This window comes from Lissotriton helveticus, chromosome 12 (assembly GCF_964261635.1).
Source record: "Lissotriton helveticus chromosome 12, aLisHel1.1, whole genome shotgun sequence".
Lineage (NCBI taxonomy): Eukaryota > Metazoa > Chordata > Amphibia > Caudata > Salamandridae > Lissotriton > Lissotriton helveticus.
Genome location: NC_136073.1, coordinates 304,042,865 through 304,060,224, shown reverse-complemented (window position 1 = coordinate 304,060,224; position 17,360 = coordinate 304,042,865). Strand labels below are relative to the sequence as shown.

Sequence of the window (17,360 nt, the reverse complement as noted above, 5' to 3'; positions counted from 1 at the left end):
TTTGATGCAGGGGCATTTATAGAGAGGTACACAATGCAGTTTTGCAGTATTAGTAGCTGTTCCCTTTCAGAAAAATCTAAAAACAAGACAACTCATACATCTAGACATAATTACTCCAGAAGGCCTGAATTTACAGTCATTGTTTGGAGTTCTTCCATTAAATCAAACAGTCTTCACATTTGTAAGTGCGGATAAGAAACCTGTGCAGTATGACACAGATATACTAATGAACTCATTACATGATACATGTAGATAAACCACAATGCATCATCTACCCATTACACACACTCACACGTGGTCAATGAAATCCAAAAGAAGGATGTATTGTTTTATCAATGTTTGTTTTAATGTGCATGTGTTTTAGCTGATCCCAACATCAGTGAGAAACAAATGCATAGATAATTTATTGATCCATTTACTCTAAAATCTAGGGTTATATTCCCACAAGTTAAAAGTAAAGACCATGGACTAAGTCCAATGGTGAAGGAAAGTAAGTACATAAAAGGGTGTCTTGAGTATAAACAAAATTGATGTGACTTTATAGTTTAATTTAAAAATCAACTTTTCTAAGAAATCAAGGGATACCCTTATAAAGCTGTTTTTAATATTTTGTATGTTAGCAACTTTAGTAGGGATGATCAGAATGTTTTGACCTGACATGATTAGTTCCTTGTGATTCGAATCTGCTGTATCTAATTTGTTGTTCTGCCTTTAATCAGACAGAAGGCCTAATTAATATTCTTGTGGGTAGACCCCTAAAACAAATTGTTTCACCTAATCAGTCTATACATTAAACATTTCCAAAATAAGTAGTAGCCTAACAATACTTTAAAAAAAAAAATCAATATTTAATTGCATTTCAAGCTCCATTCCTATCTGTGTGGCTCATCATAACTCTTCACGCTCTTTCTTTAGTGCCTTAATTGCATTAATTTTTTCTGGCAGTGTCTTGCTCCAGAACGCCATTCTATGTTGTTTGAGCTGTTTTCCTGTCTTCAGCTGTAGGCTTATTTGAAGATATTGTTCATCAGCAGCATACACTGGCCACTCAGCTAATCCATCACCATTGGGGTTTCTGTAAATAGAACAGTGATATATTTAAAAAGAATTGCATTTGTTAACAGAACAGATAATTATTTGTTATTTCAAGTTTTTTTTATCAATGTTATAGACTGGCCCCTCAACTTCTTTATCACCACTGGGGTTCCTGTAAATAACAGAATAGTGAATGAGTGATATGCTTTCAAAACATTACATTTGTTAACAGAGCTGATAATAATTTGACAGGACATGAAGAAATGTCTGGCAGCATACTAAAGTACTCTTGGGCTCTATGGGCCTCATTATGAAGTTGGGGACAAAACAAATAGGTTATTTAAAGTCTGATGGGCATCCTACCATCCAGCCAGTGTAGAGGCAGTTATATCATCCACCACCATGGTGGATGACTGCCCACAATATTTAGAGATTTACACCTGCTTGGTGGAGACCTATGTGTCTTCAAAGGAGAACACCAACACAGCATCTCCTCAGAAGGCAAGGAAAGTTTGCCCAGTGGCAATTATGTATATGCAACCACTAAGCACACTTTTTTATCTTTCAAAATTATACTACTAAGCTGGGGTCTTGTTTTAAAAAACAATAAACTAATGGCCCAATTCCCTAAAATATTTCTCCCAGGGTGTGGGTTAATGAAGTAAAGAGATCTGATATTAAGGACATTTAAATTTGGTACATTTTCCAGAGATTAACACGCCTGCTACACCAGGGGTCAAGAGTCAATTGTTTAGCAATTAAATCTTCATAACAATCTCGCATCCTATTGATGTCAGATTGTTCTATACTCTCTACTTAACACATATACATGAGAACACCAACACCACATATCTTCCCCTTAACAATGATAGGAGATTTTTTATAATGAAGAACGTAACGTGGACTATATATATTTATTTTTTTTCACAGAAAAAAACATAGGTTTCAGGGACGTTATAGTTAGTTGGACATTTTACGTATACAAAATGATAGAAATTTGGCTGTTAACAACATGGTCAGTGACATCACTGACAACATCACTGATGACATCTCAAATTACATCACTGATGCCATCATCCAGTGAATGTGTGTTTCTATAAAATTTAAATATGTTTTATATATATATGCCAAAGTGTATTGACGAATGAATGGGTGTATAAGAGTCAGGATGGATGATTAAGTATGTGTGTGACTGACTGTATAAGTGAGTGATTAATTGTGTCTTGCTTAATGCATGTGTTAGCGATTGATACAGCCATTCACACAGTTTAGGTTGTCAGAAGGTGTGTAAGTTGTTGCATGGTATGGTTAGCAGCTAAATGAAGATCTATATGGGCTATTGATTGCTTGTCTGAGTATGTGTATGGGTGCCTGAGTGTCTGTGTGGGTGGGTGAGGGGTGTGACTCTGTCCATAGATGTGTGAGTGGATATTTCACTGGGTATATGGTTCAAGATTGTATATGTGAAGGGCTGTATGGCTGGGTGAGTGTGTATATGAGTGTATTAGTGAGTGAATGGCTACCTTGCTGGTACATGTGTGAGTAACTGCATATATGAAAGGCAGTATATATAAGTGTTGGACTGTATAAATGACTATATGTGAGAGTGAGTGATTGTGAGAGTGCCTGTATGCATTAGTGTGTGCTTGTATTAGTTATTGCATTATAGTGTAAGTCTGTGTTAGTATATGTTTAAATTAATGTGGTGGTGTGTGTATAACTGTACAGGTGAGTAAATAAAAGTGTGATTAATTATTTCCATTACTGACTAAGTGTGTAAATAACTATGAATGAGAGGTGGTGTCTGAGTCTCTGTATAGATATGTGACTGGATATGATAATGCTGTATTGATGGCTGACTGTATGCATGAATGACTGTATGGGTGAATTAATTGATGTATGTGTAGACAGTAATTAGTCATTATATATGTACTAACTGATATTGGTGTGTTAATGGTTTCGAAACATACAGTCTGTATTTTAGAGTGGGTGTATCAAGTGTTATATTAAGGTCTGATGAGGTGCATCACATTGTCACGTGGATGATGTCATAAGTGATGTCATTTGAGATTGTTGTGAACGTATCTAAGACCCTATTTAAATATTCCCGATTTATGCTCTCATGTGGTTATAACAAATCATATCCTTATAAAGGCATAAGAATCATATCCATATTTAGTCATAGCCAATGCAGTCTAAATACTGCAAGGCTACTCCCATAGACTCCTAGAAAGTACAACGCGTTCTTTAAACAAACCAAGCCTCCAGCAGCTTGGGAATTCCCCCTGCTTCTGTTTTGATTTGACCAAGAACTCCTGGAGTCCTGAAAGAACTGCAAGTTCTTAGTGACGTCTTATTTCCAACCTTACGCCAAACCCGGCACCTTCCAGGTATAAATATACCAACAGCTGCCCTAACAAACACACAGTGGTTCGGAGCAGATCGGCTATCTACTTACCCGAAGCCCAGCTGTAACGAGAGCCGAAGGAAGCCGACCCTCCCATTGACGCACTGAGAGAGACGCTGTCTTTTCTCCTGCCGAGAAATCCAGCTCCAGTGTTTCCAGTCACCCTTGCGGGTTTCTGGGAGATCGAGTACTGAGAACGAGATACAAGACCTCCTTCATTCTATAACCAAAGTACGGAGCTGATTAGATCCTTAGAGAATTCTTGATTCAGATTCTTGGCAAAAACTAACTTAACTTAAAACTGCAGCTCACTTACTCCTTCCCACGTACTAGGCTTAGGTTAGGTACACCGGGGTAGGCGTATCTTAGAAGGACCAGCTGAGTACGTTTAGTCAATGATTTTATGTATGTATATATTTTATCTATTTTAAACACGGTATGGCTTAGAAACTGTACCATGCTTTTACAGTATTATTTCATAATACTCCTTTTACTGTACGCACTTTACTTTATGATAAGTATTGCAATTGTGGCAACTCACTTCTCTTGCATGAGAAAGAAGACTGCTCAATAAATAACCACTTTTATTGAAAACGCCCGTCTCTCTATTTCTCTGCTCTTCTGGTGAAACTAAGCATGCACGATTGACTGAGTGAAATAGTTATCTCTTGTTTCCGCGACTCTGGAGATATACTCCTTATTCTGGAGGGAGCAAAGTTGTCATGTTAATGCGGTTGTCAGAAGCGAATCCCTTCTTGTCCATTCAGGGAAGTTAACACCTCCTTGTTTACTCGAGAAAGTTTCTAGTGACCTCTGAGCTAGCTGGCATTCATAATTAAGTCTAACATATTTAATAGAGACCTAGTCGACCTCAGTCCTACGTCTAAACTATCGTTTATGTTATTCCAATGCGCAGACCCTATTAGGAATATAGGAACTACACTACAAGATGTCATCAGCGATGTCATCAGTGATGTAGCTGACCATGTTGTGAATGACGTAATATGTGACGTCATCAGCCGTGCATTGCGGGGGCGCAGTTACAGTTAGTTCAACTAACTATAACAGCCAAATTTCTATCGTTTTGTAAAAGTGAAATGTCCAACTAACTATAACGTCCCTGAAATCTATGGTTTTGTCTGTGAATTTCTAAGGTTTTTTAAATGCTAATTCCTACTTATAACGTCTGTAAAACCTACGGTTTTTCAGTGAATTTCAAAGGCTTTTTAAATGCTAATTTCTAACCATAACTTTCCTGAAACCTATGGTTTTTTCAGTGAATTTCAAAGGTTTTACTTAAATGCTAATTTCTAATTATAATGTTCACTAAACCTATCTTTTTTTCTGTATTTTTTAATTATCATCCCATTCTCAACCTGGTGAAAACTGCAAATCTCACCACTCTTCCATCGATACCATCCGCCAACAAAATCGCCACAAACGAGAGCCACAACTAACACTAATGATATGCAAAGTAGGCGTTCCCGTGTAAAAAAAACACGAAAACACCACTTCCCCATATTTTCAACAACCAGCCAAATCTGCAATGTGATCCAAAAAGCAGGCGATAAGCCGAGTTAGCTGTAAAAAATGAACATCAACCTTTAACTGGTGTAAGGAGGTTGACTATATACTGCGTGAATTAGACCCAACTTCCAGTCACATCTATAGACCAACACGTGATAGAGCTACTGATCATGCATCTCCAACACCCAACAAGACCACAACACCCAACGCCAACACCACCAGAACCTCCCCCCGGACCACCCCCCACTACTACCAACAAGGCAGCGCAAAACAGGTCAACAGACCTTCCCAAAATACCATGGCCCGTCAGCCGCACCATAGCTGAATGTTGGTAGATGTGGCAACCAACTATATATAAAGAAAGAAAGTCACCCATCAATAATAATGCACACAATGCCAAGTGTAATGCTGATGTGCTGCACAGACCTCACTATGCAAATCACAAACCTCTCCATGTGGAGATATACAATTGATACTTGTAGTGTAGTGCACAGTGGACGCAACCATGTTACCTCAGGCAGTGGGGAAGATCGCGGTCATGTAGCTGTGTTGTTCCTCCCTGGAAGCGGAAGCGGAGTGGTCTAATCCAACGTTCGCCACTCCAGCGAAGGAGTATGAATAAATAGGCCAGGCCCTAGGCGTGGTTCACTTCTGGGAAGACCAATGAGTCTGCCAGAGCGGTGGCCCTAACCCTGGCACGTGGCTGTCGCCATTATTGCGGGCCTCCTCCACACAAGCCCCCTGCAAACTCAGCGGCATACCACTGCAGACGTATGTCTGTACCGACTACTGCCTTCGATCTACACTGCGGACAGCAGGGTTCACAATTCCACATGACACAGTCCAGTAAGCAACACTCATTACTCCCAGTGAGGCCAACCACTCCAACCACCATCACAAGCTCATACAGTTTCAATGCTTCTGGTGCCTCTAACCCTAGTTAACACAAACCAATCCCACATGTGTAACTGAGTCCTGAACGGCAGTGACCCCAACTTTGTGGCAGCGACCACAGCACTATACTCCCTTTAATCTTATTTGTTGTTCTTTTCTTTACATACATTTTTTTTATATGTGAATCTATACATGACTAGGATTCTTCTTTCTTCAACCGCACAAGGACACTTCTGGACCCAAGAAGGTTGTTGGGGGTATGTTGGTAATGTGGGGCGAGGGAGGGTCAAAGGGGTATCACTCACAGAAATAACTCTGATATCTTTTCACAAATGCCTCGTACAGATTCCAGCTGACGGACTGAATCACAAAATGATTTTCAATACTTATATAGTGTGAGTTATGGACAGTTCGGATCCAGGCTCGCAGAGGGACAGCTGCGGCCCGTCCGCTCGACTCCCAGATGCAGTACTGCGAGCTGTCCGCGTCATTGTGTCTGTCTCTGCCCTGTTCCATTGTATGGCACACCACGCCACGCTACTCTGATAACGTTCCGACGTTGCCCCACATATCTCGCTGTCGCAGGCGTACTCGCTGTTGGTGTGCAGGTCAGTGGTCTAGTTCTCAACATCTCACGGCCACTCCCTGAGGGCAGGTTTGCACACACACCACACCCATCCGGCACTTGCGGCACAGGCTGTGACCACGCAAATATAATAGATCGACACCGTCACATCCTTTATTGCCGGTTCTGACTAGCTGACGAACGCTCAACCATAAAGAGTTGCGCAGAAGTTTAGTCGCACCCTCAGCTGTATGGCTGTCAGTGGCCTACCATCCCCTTGGCGTGGACTAAAAATGCATAGGATTAGTGCCACCCCAAACTCATGTGGCCATCAGGAGCCTACCACCACGTGGCACGAACTTGAGTTCCACAGGCTTAATGGCACCAAACCCTGAGGTGGTCTCTGCCATTGATGACTCAGGACTCAGCGACATGTCTGAGATCTGCCGGGCCATGGAGAAGCTGATAGTGGTCTCCGCCATTTAGGACTCAGGACTCAGCAACATCTATAGATCCGCACAGAATCTCATGTGGTCTCCGCAATTCAGGTGACAGTCTCTCTCTTTCTCTCTCTCTCTCTCTCTCTCTCTCTCTCTATGTCTCTCTCTCACTCCCCCCCCCTCTCTCTCTCTCTCTTTCTCTATCTCAATCTCTTCATTCCTTTCCTTCTATCTCTCTCGTTCCATTCTCCCTTTCTCACTCTGTTTCTTCCCTCCCCTCTCTTTTTCTCTCTGGCTTGTTTTTCCTTCTCAGTTTCTCTCTCCCAGTCCTTTTATAAGTGCATTACACACGTCCTTATGTTGCGCTTTATTTTTCAGGCTCTGCCGTCAACATCCATGGTCCCCACAGGAGCCTTCCACCTTGTTTTTTTCTATTATGTTTGTTAAATTTTCTTTATTGGTTTATTTTTTATATACATAATAATAAAAAAATAAAATGTAAAAATATTTTATGATTTATAAAAAAATAAAGTTTTACAAAAAAAATTATTAACCTTTTTGGTTGTTTTCTTCACTGCTGTGTGACTCTTTCTTGTTCTTATTACTGTTATTTGCTGGTATCCACCATGGTGTTAAATTTTGGATTACTTATAGCGGGAAAACTGGTGATCTCTGCAGTTTGCACCAACTTCTGAATGCTGTGTTCGATTTACCTCAACATTAGTTGCATTAAACTGCTGATAATGAAATGCACAGTTGGCGTGCCTGTGTAAAAAGTCATGAGGTGCACCTTTACGATTTATTCTAAATACTAAAATCCTGTTTTGAATTGCACTGAGGTAGTGCCTGCACTTACAGTGTACACACAAAATCAATGAAGAAATCTCATTGTATTTTTATTGATTAGGAATAGTGCGTCAGGTGCTGGATCTTGAAGGGATATACTGCCCAGTTCGTATATTGTTCTGTACACGAAAAAATTACATCACAACTTTCACAGCTGCAATGCAAAAATAATTCTGGCGATAATCCATGTTACCACCAGGAATTTTACACTTGCTTTCTGCTGGTGTTAAGCAGGACGACTACCTGCAGCATGAAAGGATCACAGCCAAAAGCCACACCAGAACACCCACAGGTGCCATAGAGTCAATGAGCATGATACAGGGATACCCATGAGGGCCACAAGACTCATTGCAACAATGCCAGGACCACCAACACCCCCAAAACCCGCATCTGAGCAAGTCTGTCCGTGTGGTCTTTGCTTTAACATGATAGGCACGGGCCATGCAACATCTCAGTGCTCTGTCTTCAGCAGACGTTACTATCTCACCTCAGCATTTCAGTGACCCTGGACCTGTAGCTACGCATGCATCCTCCTGCAAGCACAACAAACTTGTGCTGGTCCGGCGTACACAGGTCAGCGCAGGGGTGTGCCTATCTGGCAAGGGAAACGGGGTGTCTTGGACATGTCTGTATGCAGGAAGTGCGGTAAGAGTGTCTCTATGTTCTGGTGTGGCCTGCCACAGGGGCCGCAGCAGACAATGTTGTAAAGTGGCAAACACCACCACCAATTTGCACTCTCATGGTGTAGTCAAATGCTGCAGGACATGCCGGAATAGGCATTACAATGCTGTGCCGTACGAGTGCACAGGATACAACAACGCACCGTACAAACGTGTAGGGGCAGGTGGGAGGGAGGAGCAGCTGTTTGGCAATGTAAAACACAGTGAACCCGCCCATGTGCCACGTGCTTGGCATCTCATCCATGATGACCATGGTCGCACACATCCCACAACACCCACGACCGGCCTTTGTACACATCCTGTATGAATGCAGCATGGTTTTCACTTCTATGCTCGTTCAGTGGTGTGATGTTGCCGGATTGAGTGACTGATGCACCTTGTTGGTGTGCTTCATTTTGGCCATTGTTTGTCTATACTTGTGCTGTACTTGATTGTACATGTGTGCCATTTTGCCCATCTCCCCCGTCCCCCCACTCCCTGCTTCTTCCTCTTCCTGCTGCTGTTGTTTCTATAAGTTTGCTCCTCCACACATAAATACATGTAAAGAACAAATGAGAATACTTCTGTGATTCTTTTACGTTTCAAAACTTATCTCTATTAGTTTCTTTTTAATTTTCCAAATAAACATTTTTTTTGTATTTAACGACACATCGAAGTCAGCAGTGCAACGTATTCTATCAACACTCTTTCTAGAACAGTCTACAACACGTGCAGGTTAAAAGTTCATCAATTTATTTAAACCTAGCAATATTTTGTTGCAACACTTTCTCAAACATTTAACTGCACGTGCAGGTTAAAAGTGCACGATTGTTTTAAGTTTGAACAGTGCCTGCCTAATGCAAATAGCAGGTGTGGTTGAGTTGAGCACATCTTATCCTATATGCACTCCACGCTCAAACTTCTTTTTCTTAACCAATCACAAAGATGCTTTTCCACAAAACGAATGTGCACCCTACTTTTCAAAAACAATCCTTTTCATCTCCCAATCAGGTATCGTTTTGTATCTGAAAAAAACGAGCTCCACGTCTTTAAAGATCTTATTCTATGAAGGAACTGCATGAGTTAGAGACATCTTTCTATACCTTCCAGCCATACCTTCAAAATGCTAGTGTGGATCGTAGGACATAGCTATGTTTTCTGGTGCAAGAGGTATGCAGAACAGAGACATATTGACTTAGACCTAGGCTTACAAAATGTGAACAATAAATGGTTTCCACAGAGAGGATTGAAGTGGCACCAATTGTTGCCTTTGGTTAAAACCTGTTTGCATCTCCAACACCCTGACTTCATGATTGTGCACTGTGGTGGAAACGACCTAGGCACATTGAGGGGGTAGGTTTAGAAATGCTTATGAAGGACACCTTTGGAAAATTTATGTTACTTTTGCCTCAACCTGTCTTTGTATATTCAAATACAGGCCAAAGACAGAAGTGGGAATGGTCAAGACAATTTTGTCATCAGTTTGAAAAATCGAGGAAGAAAGTCAACAAAGCTGGTTCTGCATATCTGAGAGACCACAAAATGGGGTCCATCTACAACAATACCATACGTTTTGTTATGACTGATATCTACAGAAGTGATGGAGTACACTTCACAGATCAGGGAAATCAAGTTTTCCTGAATAACTTGAAGCTGCGCATCCGCACTTATATGTAGCTCCAACTAATGAACACAAGGGCTCTTTTTAGAGTCACTCTATAACTTACAACTTAGGCCCGCTATTTTAGGACCAGGTAACACCAACTCCCGGACCCTTGCCAAAATGTATTCTCCACACAGCTGTGCAACAGCGCTCTCACCATCTCCCTTTGCAACACAGAGCTCTCGCTTGATCACCTACTCTACTGACCCATAGGGGTGAGTGGTTTGCGCTTTACAAATACCGTTTTGATTTACCTTCACACTCCCTATACAACACCACCTAAGCACCACATACAAGTTGGACAGGTATGGCTCAGCACCCAGAGCACATGACTTCACAGCATTGCAAACACAGTTGAGGCTCACGGTTTCATCCCCTAGTTCAGCAGCAGCTCAATTTAACAGAATGACACTCTAGGCAATACCTCACTTAATTTCCGTACCCCACACTTTCAGACCGATATGGGTCAGTAGTTCAGTGACTTTACCCTGAGTCCATCAGCAGCTCAGCTTATGCCCCCAGCGCCATCAGACCCATAGGAGTGAGTAGTCAAGTCAAGTCAAAATTAACATTATTTGGTTTATCACAACCATAAAGTAGTAAAATAGTACAAATAGTAAAAAAGATAAAATCATTTTCTTAAAATATTTTTAGTTCTAAAAAAGTAGGACATTGTTTTCCTGTCCCCAGTCTTAAGCAAGTTCGACCTTTGAAAGAAGGGTCTCTACTTTCATCATGAATTTTACCCCGCGGCATATCAAAAGTTCGAGCCCGCACTCATCCAGCTGGTAACAGCCTGCCTGCAAGTGCGGATCTGAAGGGCATTTAGAACTGATTTCAGCAAGGTTCTTCTCTCATCTTTTATTGACTCGCATGTACACATTAGATGGCATAAGGTTTCCGTGTGGTACCCCTATAGTCTACATCTTGTTTTTTGTTGTGTGTTTTTCCACGATGGTATCAAATCTTTAGAGAAATGGTCGCCCAGTCTAAAAGCCATAAATTTCGTTTTTAAAAATAGCCGGAAGTGTGCCACGAGGTAAGGTTGCGGTTTTAATCTTTTGTATGAACTTAATACGGTCCATGCGTGTCGACGTTTGGCCAAGATCATTTTGTCTTCTACCAGGGATAGAGCCTTTGCATTCAATTTACAATTTTTTTTAAAAGACGCTTCTTCCAATTGGCTATTCCAGATGTCCTCTATTTTAAGGGTTTCTAAGGCTATACGCAAGTCATCACCCCAGGAGTTTGATTCATGTTGGTCTTATTGTTTCTTAATTTCCAGCCAACATAGGTTATTTAGTGATCCTGATTTTGCTGATCTAAGCTCCCAGCACCATTTCGCTAAGACTGCTTTCCTTTGGTATGTTTGGTTTTGCAGGCCAAATTCCAATCGTATTTGTGCTGGAGCTGATCCTTTATAAGGATTAAACACTGATTTATATATTTTTGTCTGGAGTTTATTTAAAATATCGGTTTCTTTCCCATGCCTTATTTCTAGCCCATAGGACAGGATTGGTAATACTTGGGCTGCCATTACTTTTAGAAGATGGTCATATGACGGGCATTGGAGTTTCTTTTGGAGTGTTCTACAAGCGAAACTAAGTGATTGAGCTTTAGCAACGATGTCTCTTTTTTGATGCAATATGGACATATTTTTGCTCAGTGCAACCCCTAAGTATTTATATGATGTTGTCTCCTCGATATGTTTGTTCTTTGTGTACCATTTAAATGATCGTCTGCTTGAACCCGCCAATCTCACCACTTTCGTTTTTTTGATGTTTAATTCCAGTCCTTCGAAGTCAAAGTACTCCGTTAATTTAGTTATGGCTCTTTGGAGGCCTATCGGGGTTTGGCTTAAAATACGATGTCATCAGCATATTGTAAGAACTGGATGCATTCGTTGGCCAATTGTGGTGGGTGTCCGATCACATTCCGCAGGTGACTTTCTAAATCTGCGAGGTATACATTGAAGAGGCTTGGAGAGAGCACACAGCCCTGTTTTAGGCCGTTTCTTATTTTTAATTCTGTGGATATTCGTCTCCCATCGCCAAGCTTTACTTTTGCCCACGTTCCGCTGTATAAAGCTATTATAATGTCAATTAGTTTCTGAGGGAGACCCCATGTTTCTAGTTTTTTCCACAGACGGTCTCTTGGAACTCGGTCGAAGGCGGATTTCAAATCTATATAACACGCTAGTAGTCCAGTCTTCTGCTTTTCTGCTCCTTCGATCGGCAGCGCCAGTGCTGAGAGATTTGTTGTGCAACCCATGCCTTCCCGTTTGGAATTTTGGTACTATTTTGTTTTTTATTTATCCATTCCCGAAGATGAATCAGTATACAAGATGCGAAGAGCTTTGCCTCAACATCAATAAGGGCTATTAACCTATAACTCCCAGGTTCCATTCTACACCCGTTTTTGTATATTGGGTGGAAGATATTGCCCTGCCAGGACTGGGGTATCTTTTTTTCCGTGAATAGTTGATTGAATAATGGTGTGAGGTACTTTGCCCAGAAATCGGGGTCGTATTTGAATAAAGCATTTGGGAGCCCATTAGGGCCTGCGGCTCCTTCCGCTTTCAGTTTTTTTATCATGGTGGTTGTTTGTTTTACTGTTGTCAGCAAGGTTAGGTCTTCTAATTCACCATTGAAAGAATCTTCATACTGATCATCTTTTCCGTGTCCGGTTACTGTGTCACTCTGATCTGTTCCTTTTATTTTATCTTTATTTATTTCTTTGTGGGGTTTATACCTGTGTGTGTTATACAGGCTTTCAATGTAATGTAGCCATGTGGTTTCACTAATTCCGATGTTTTGCTGTCCGCCCGTTCCTTTTGATAATTTATTTATTATACTCCAGAATTTACTGCTACTAATGGAAGAATCTAGGAGGATCTTGGATCGAGGGGGATCAGTTGCAGTGGTCCTCCTCGATCTTATCGCCGCGTTTGACACGGTGTGCCACAAAACTTTGTTGCACCGACTGTCTGATCTGGGAGTCTCCGGAGATGCTCTTGCCTGGTTAGGATCTTTTTTGAGCGGAAGGACCTTCCAGGTCATCGACGGTGACTCCTGTTCCACCAGTAGACCTCTGAGTTGTGGGGTACCACAGGGCTCTTCCTTAAGCCCTACGCTGTTCAATGTGTACATGAGACCGCTGGCTGGGGTCGTCCGTCAATATGACATTAAGATCATCTCGTATGCAGACGACACTCAGCTCGTGGTCTCCCTGGCACAGAAGAACAGCGGGCACCCGCAAGTCAATCTGGCTGCCTGTATGGAAGAGGTAAGAAGATGGATGACGGCATCTTCTTTAAAACTGAATGTTGAAAAAACCGAGATCATGTTTCCCGGTCCCCCCTCCCTTACCACCATCGACAAGCTATGGCCCTCCAGCTTAGGCCCACCCCCACCCCCGAAGGAAGACATCAAAAGCCTATGAGTCTGGTTTATAAATCTCTTACCCTCAATACCCAGGCAACAAAAACATCAGCAATCTGCTTCGGGCTTATTCGGATGCTAAGAAAAATCCTACCGATCTTGCCCTTTGAAGCCAAACAAGTTGTCATCCAGGGTCTCATCCAGTCCCGGCTTGATCTTAACAACGCTCTCTATCTGGGAGCTCCAGAATACGTATTGCAAAAGCTTCAACGGACCCAGAACTGCGCAGCCCGTACTCTACTCCAGATTCCCCGCAGAGAATAGGCCAAAGCAGGGATTCGATCACTCCACTGGCTCCCTGTTAGGGAAAGAATAACATTTAAGGCCCTTTGTATTTCCCATCAAGCCTTTCATAGAGTCGGCCCCGAGATCAACCACTCTCTTCTTACATCTTACTGCCCCGGCAAACAATTTCGATCATCGCATGCATGCCTTGCCGCAGTTCCCCGAATCAAAAGATCCGGGACAGAAGGCAGGTCTTTTAAGTTCAATGCTGCCAAACTTTGGAACTCCCTTCCCCCCTCCCTAAGATCCAACCAGACCCTCTCGTCCTTCCGCAAAGACCTAAAAACTTTCCTCTTTAAAAACTAACTACTCCCTTTCCCCTCAGAGTACTTCGCCCCTTATTCAGCGCTTGGACGCCCTCGGGCAGCAGCCGCGCTTTACAAATCCCCTTTTTCTTTAATTTAATTTCATTTCATTTCTACTAGGTAGTTTGCTCGTCCGTAGATCTTCCCAAATTTTCTCTGTGTGCAGTCTTTTCGCTTTTCTGCATTCCTCTTTATATTCTTTTCTCATTTTCGGTATTTCATTGTTTTCTACTTCAATTCCCAACCTGTTGTCTACAGCCTTTATTCTTAGTTTTTTCGCGATTTCCCTTTATTTATCTCTTAACTTAGCAGTATACCATGGGTCTTTGTTAGAATCTTGTCCATATTTTACTGATGTTTTTACCGGAAATGTTCCTAGCACAAGCTTGTGTAAGTTCTCCCATCTACTTTCTAGTGATTGGTTTCCAAAGACCTCCGTGTTTTTTACATGTTCGAACACCCAATCTATTATCTCGTTAATTATGGGGCCTCTCCATTTGAGTTTCTTCAGGTTGTATATTTCCGGAATAAAAGCTAAAGACGCTGTCTTCATTTTTTCTTCAGTGTTTATGCTTAATATGATCTCTTGTGGGAAGTGATCACTTTCAGGTCGGGTTATTATTTCAAAATAGGAGTGAGTAGTTTCCACTTCACAAATACCAAATTAATTTGATACGCGCAAATTTACCTTCGCACTCCCTGTATAACACCCCTAAGCACCATACACAAGTTACAATGTTCGAAACAAAAGTTCATCCGAGTAGGTATAACTACATGCTCACACTACTTCGACAGATGTGGCACAGCGGCCAGAGCACATCACTTCACAGCATATGACACACATTTTGGGCTCATGCTTTCATCCCCGAGTCCGCCAGCAGCTCAGCTCAGCACCATGAGACTCTAGACAAGAGGTTTTCAAACTTTTGGATGCCGAGACCCCCCTGTCAACATTTTGAGGCGTAAAGACCCCCTCCTGACAAAACATTTCTAAACCTGTAAGCAGGGCTACTGGAATTATAAGGCAAGTGAGGACCAAACTACGCAACAGGCTTGACTAAATTGTGTGGGAAGAAAATGTAAATGAGGTTATGTGATGCCACGTATTTGGGACATACAGTAACACTGAGGAAAGATTTCACCCCATAAGTACCCGTTTAGAACCAAAATTCAGCAATTAACATCAGAAAGATTTCTAGTCAACCTCTGTGAAGGGCTTTCCACTCCGCAGGAATACATGCTGCCACATTAGAAGCTTACCTGGCCCTGGCCGGGAGCAGCAGAGGTCCCTTAAAATCCTGGCGGTCTTGTGCAGTGTTAAGCAGTTTACCAATGCAGCTTTCCTCTCATCCCCTCCCTTCCATCCCTCTCTCCTCTCCTAACCCCGGATCCCTCACTCACTTTGCAGGCCATTTTCTTTCACCCTTTTTACAACTTCTGAACTCTCCCCATTCAACCTTTCACTTCACCTTTATTCACCTCTTGCTATTCTGTCTTTCACTGCCCTCATCTCTAACAGTCTCTTGCATTTATCTCATGGCGTCGCTGGCCCTGTCACCTCCCGTGCTCCTCAGCACTTCTCGTTCACCTCATCTCTCCATTCAAATTTTTGTCTATCTGTACCTTACATGGCTCCAGTCCCCCATTCCTCTTTCACATCTCCCCTTTGTTCTAACAGAAGCCCTCACCTTTGGCTCACACCCACTTCTTATGTGTCCACACTTCTCTTCGGCAATTCACATTTCACCTCATCCCTGACCACTTCAATCAAATTCTCTCACTCCCTTGCTGTCCTCTCTCATCCTCTCTCATCCTATCATCTCTCCTCACCTAATTCAAGAAGGTATAAGTTGTCTGTCTCGCTGTTTTGGTGCAGGCCACGCAGTTATGGAACTTGCACCCTCATTTGCTTCGCTCCACCAAGAATCTATTATGCGTAAGGAAGATATAAAAACCTTTCTCTATGCTCTGTAGGTTACCCCATTTGGCTGGTTCTCCTGTGTGTTTCTCATCTGCCTTCAGGCAGCAGATGGTTATTAGCCCCAGGACATCTTTTGGTAACAGTAGCGCACTACAAATGTAAATAATATTAATAGGCAGAAACAGGGGAGCTACTAGACCAGAACTTCGGGGGGAGGCTAACACTCCCAGCCAGGGCTGGCCCTAATACTGGTTGGCCACGGTTCAACAGTCTTTGTTGGTGCCCCACCCCCGTTTCCTTCTTCTCCATGAATTCCCTCACTACCACTCACCAACAATGCACCTCATCTCTCTATAGCACCTTTCTGACAAACATTTTATTTTTTTATAGCTCTACTCATAGTTTACTCACACTCATTTCTGTGATCTGCTGGGTACATAATCTTTGTAGCCAGCACATTAACCCTCTGTACTGTGTGGGTGACAAGAGTGCCCATGTGAGTGTACGGTGAGCGATGCAACAGTGTGAGAGTAGGGTAAAAGGAATGACTGCAGGGTGAGTGAGGTGGTGTATGAATTTGGGGGCGGATACAAGTTCAGATTGGGATGAATGAATATATGATTACTGATGGGCTTGTTTGAGTGAGCTGCATATTGAGCAGTGAGGGGACAGGTGAGTGAAGTGTCACATGAGTGCAGTATGAGTAGTGTACTCATGTGACTGCGCGGTGAGGTATAGGGTGAACAGCGCAAGTGCATAGTGAGTGCAGAGTGATCACTGTGAGTGCAGGGTGAGCGGGTGAATGTTGTGAGTGCATGGTGATCAGTGTAAGTGCATTGTGATCGCTGTGAGTGCAAGGTGAGCATGAAAGTGAAGGGCGAGAATGAGGAATGAGTTGTCTGAATGCAGGGTGCATTCCCAGACACATGAAGTAACTCAGCATGTTATTGACAGCGGCGTAGAGTTAGATCTAAGTTAAACTATTGCGGCATTAACCTGGGATCGAGGGTGAAGGAAATAAATAATGTGCTGATCCTGCAACAAACTTCCAGTCTTATGATTAGGGTTGCCAGCAGAGTATTTGGTGGCCCAGTCAGTACAAAAATAAGCAGCCACCTAAAGCTGTATTTTCATGCCCTTCTCTGTACATACATCGAACAGCAAATATAAATAGAAAGCCTTTTTAATTGTGTTCTAGGCTGCCTGAATGATCCATGACTCATAATTAAAGAGAACAAAGACAGAAAATGAATGAATACATACTTTTTTATTTATAAGTCTATTTAGTGTCAAGAGGAGATCTTTGCAGGCTCTTTAAACAAAACACCGCAGGCATTTTTCTTTTGGCAACCCTACTTTATATTCCTTTTTAT

The 17,360-nt window shown here is 42.3% G+C and overlaps 1 protein-coding gene across 4 annotated transcripts in view; it reads right to left on the bottom strand.

The window, feature by feature from the left end:
* Positions 1-322: 322 nt before the first annotated feature.
* The window catches only part of LOC144799496 (fatty acyl-CoA hydrolase precursor, medium chain-like), a 282,807-nt gene continuing 265,769 nt past the window's right edge, over positions 323-17,360 (bottom strand). For all 4 annotated transcript variants that reach the window (XM_078670844.1, XM_078670847.1, XM_078670845.1 and 1 more), the window contains one exon: positions 323-1,075. In XM_078670844.1, the coding sequence (XP_078526970.1) occupies positions 889-1,075 (187 nt within the window). In that variant the 3' untranslated portion in view covers positions 323-888. The remainder of the gene's footprint in view (positions 1,076-17,360) is intronic.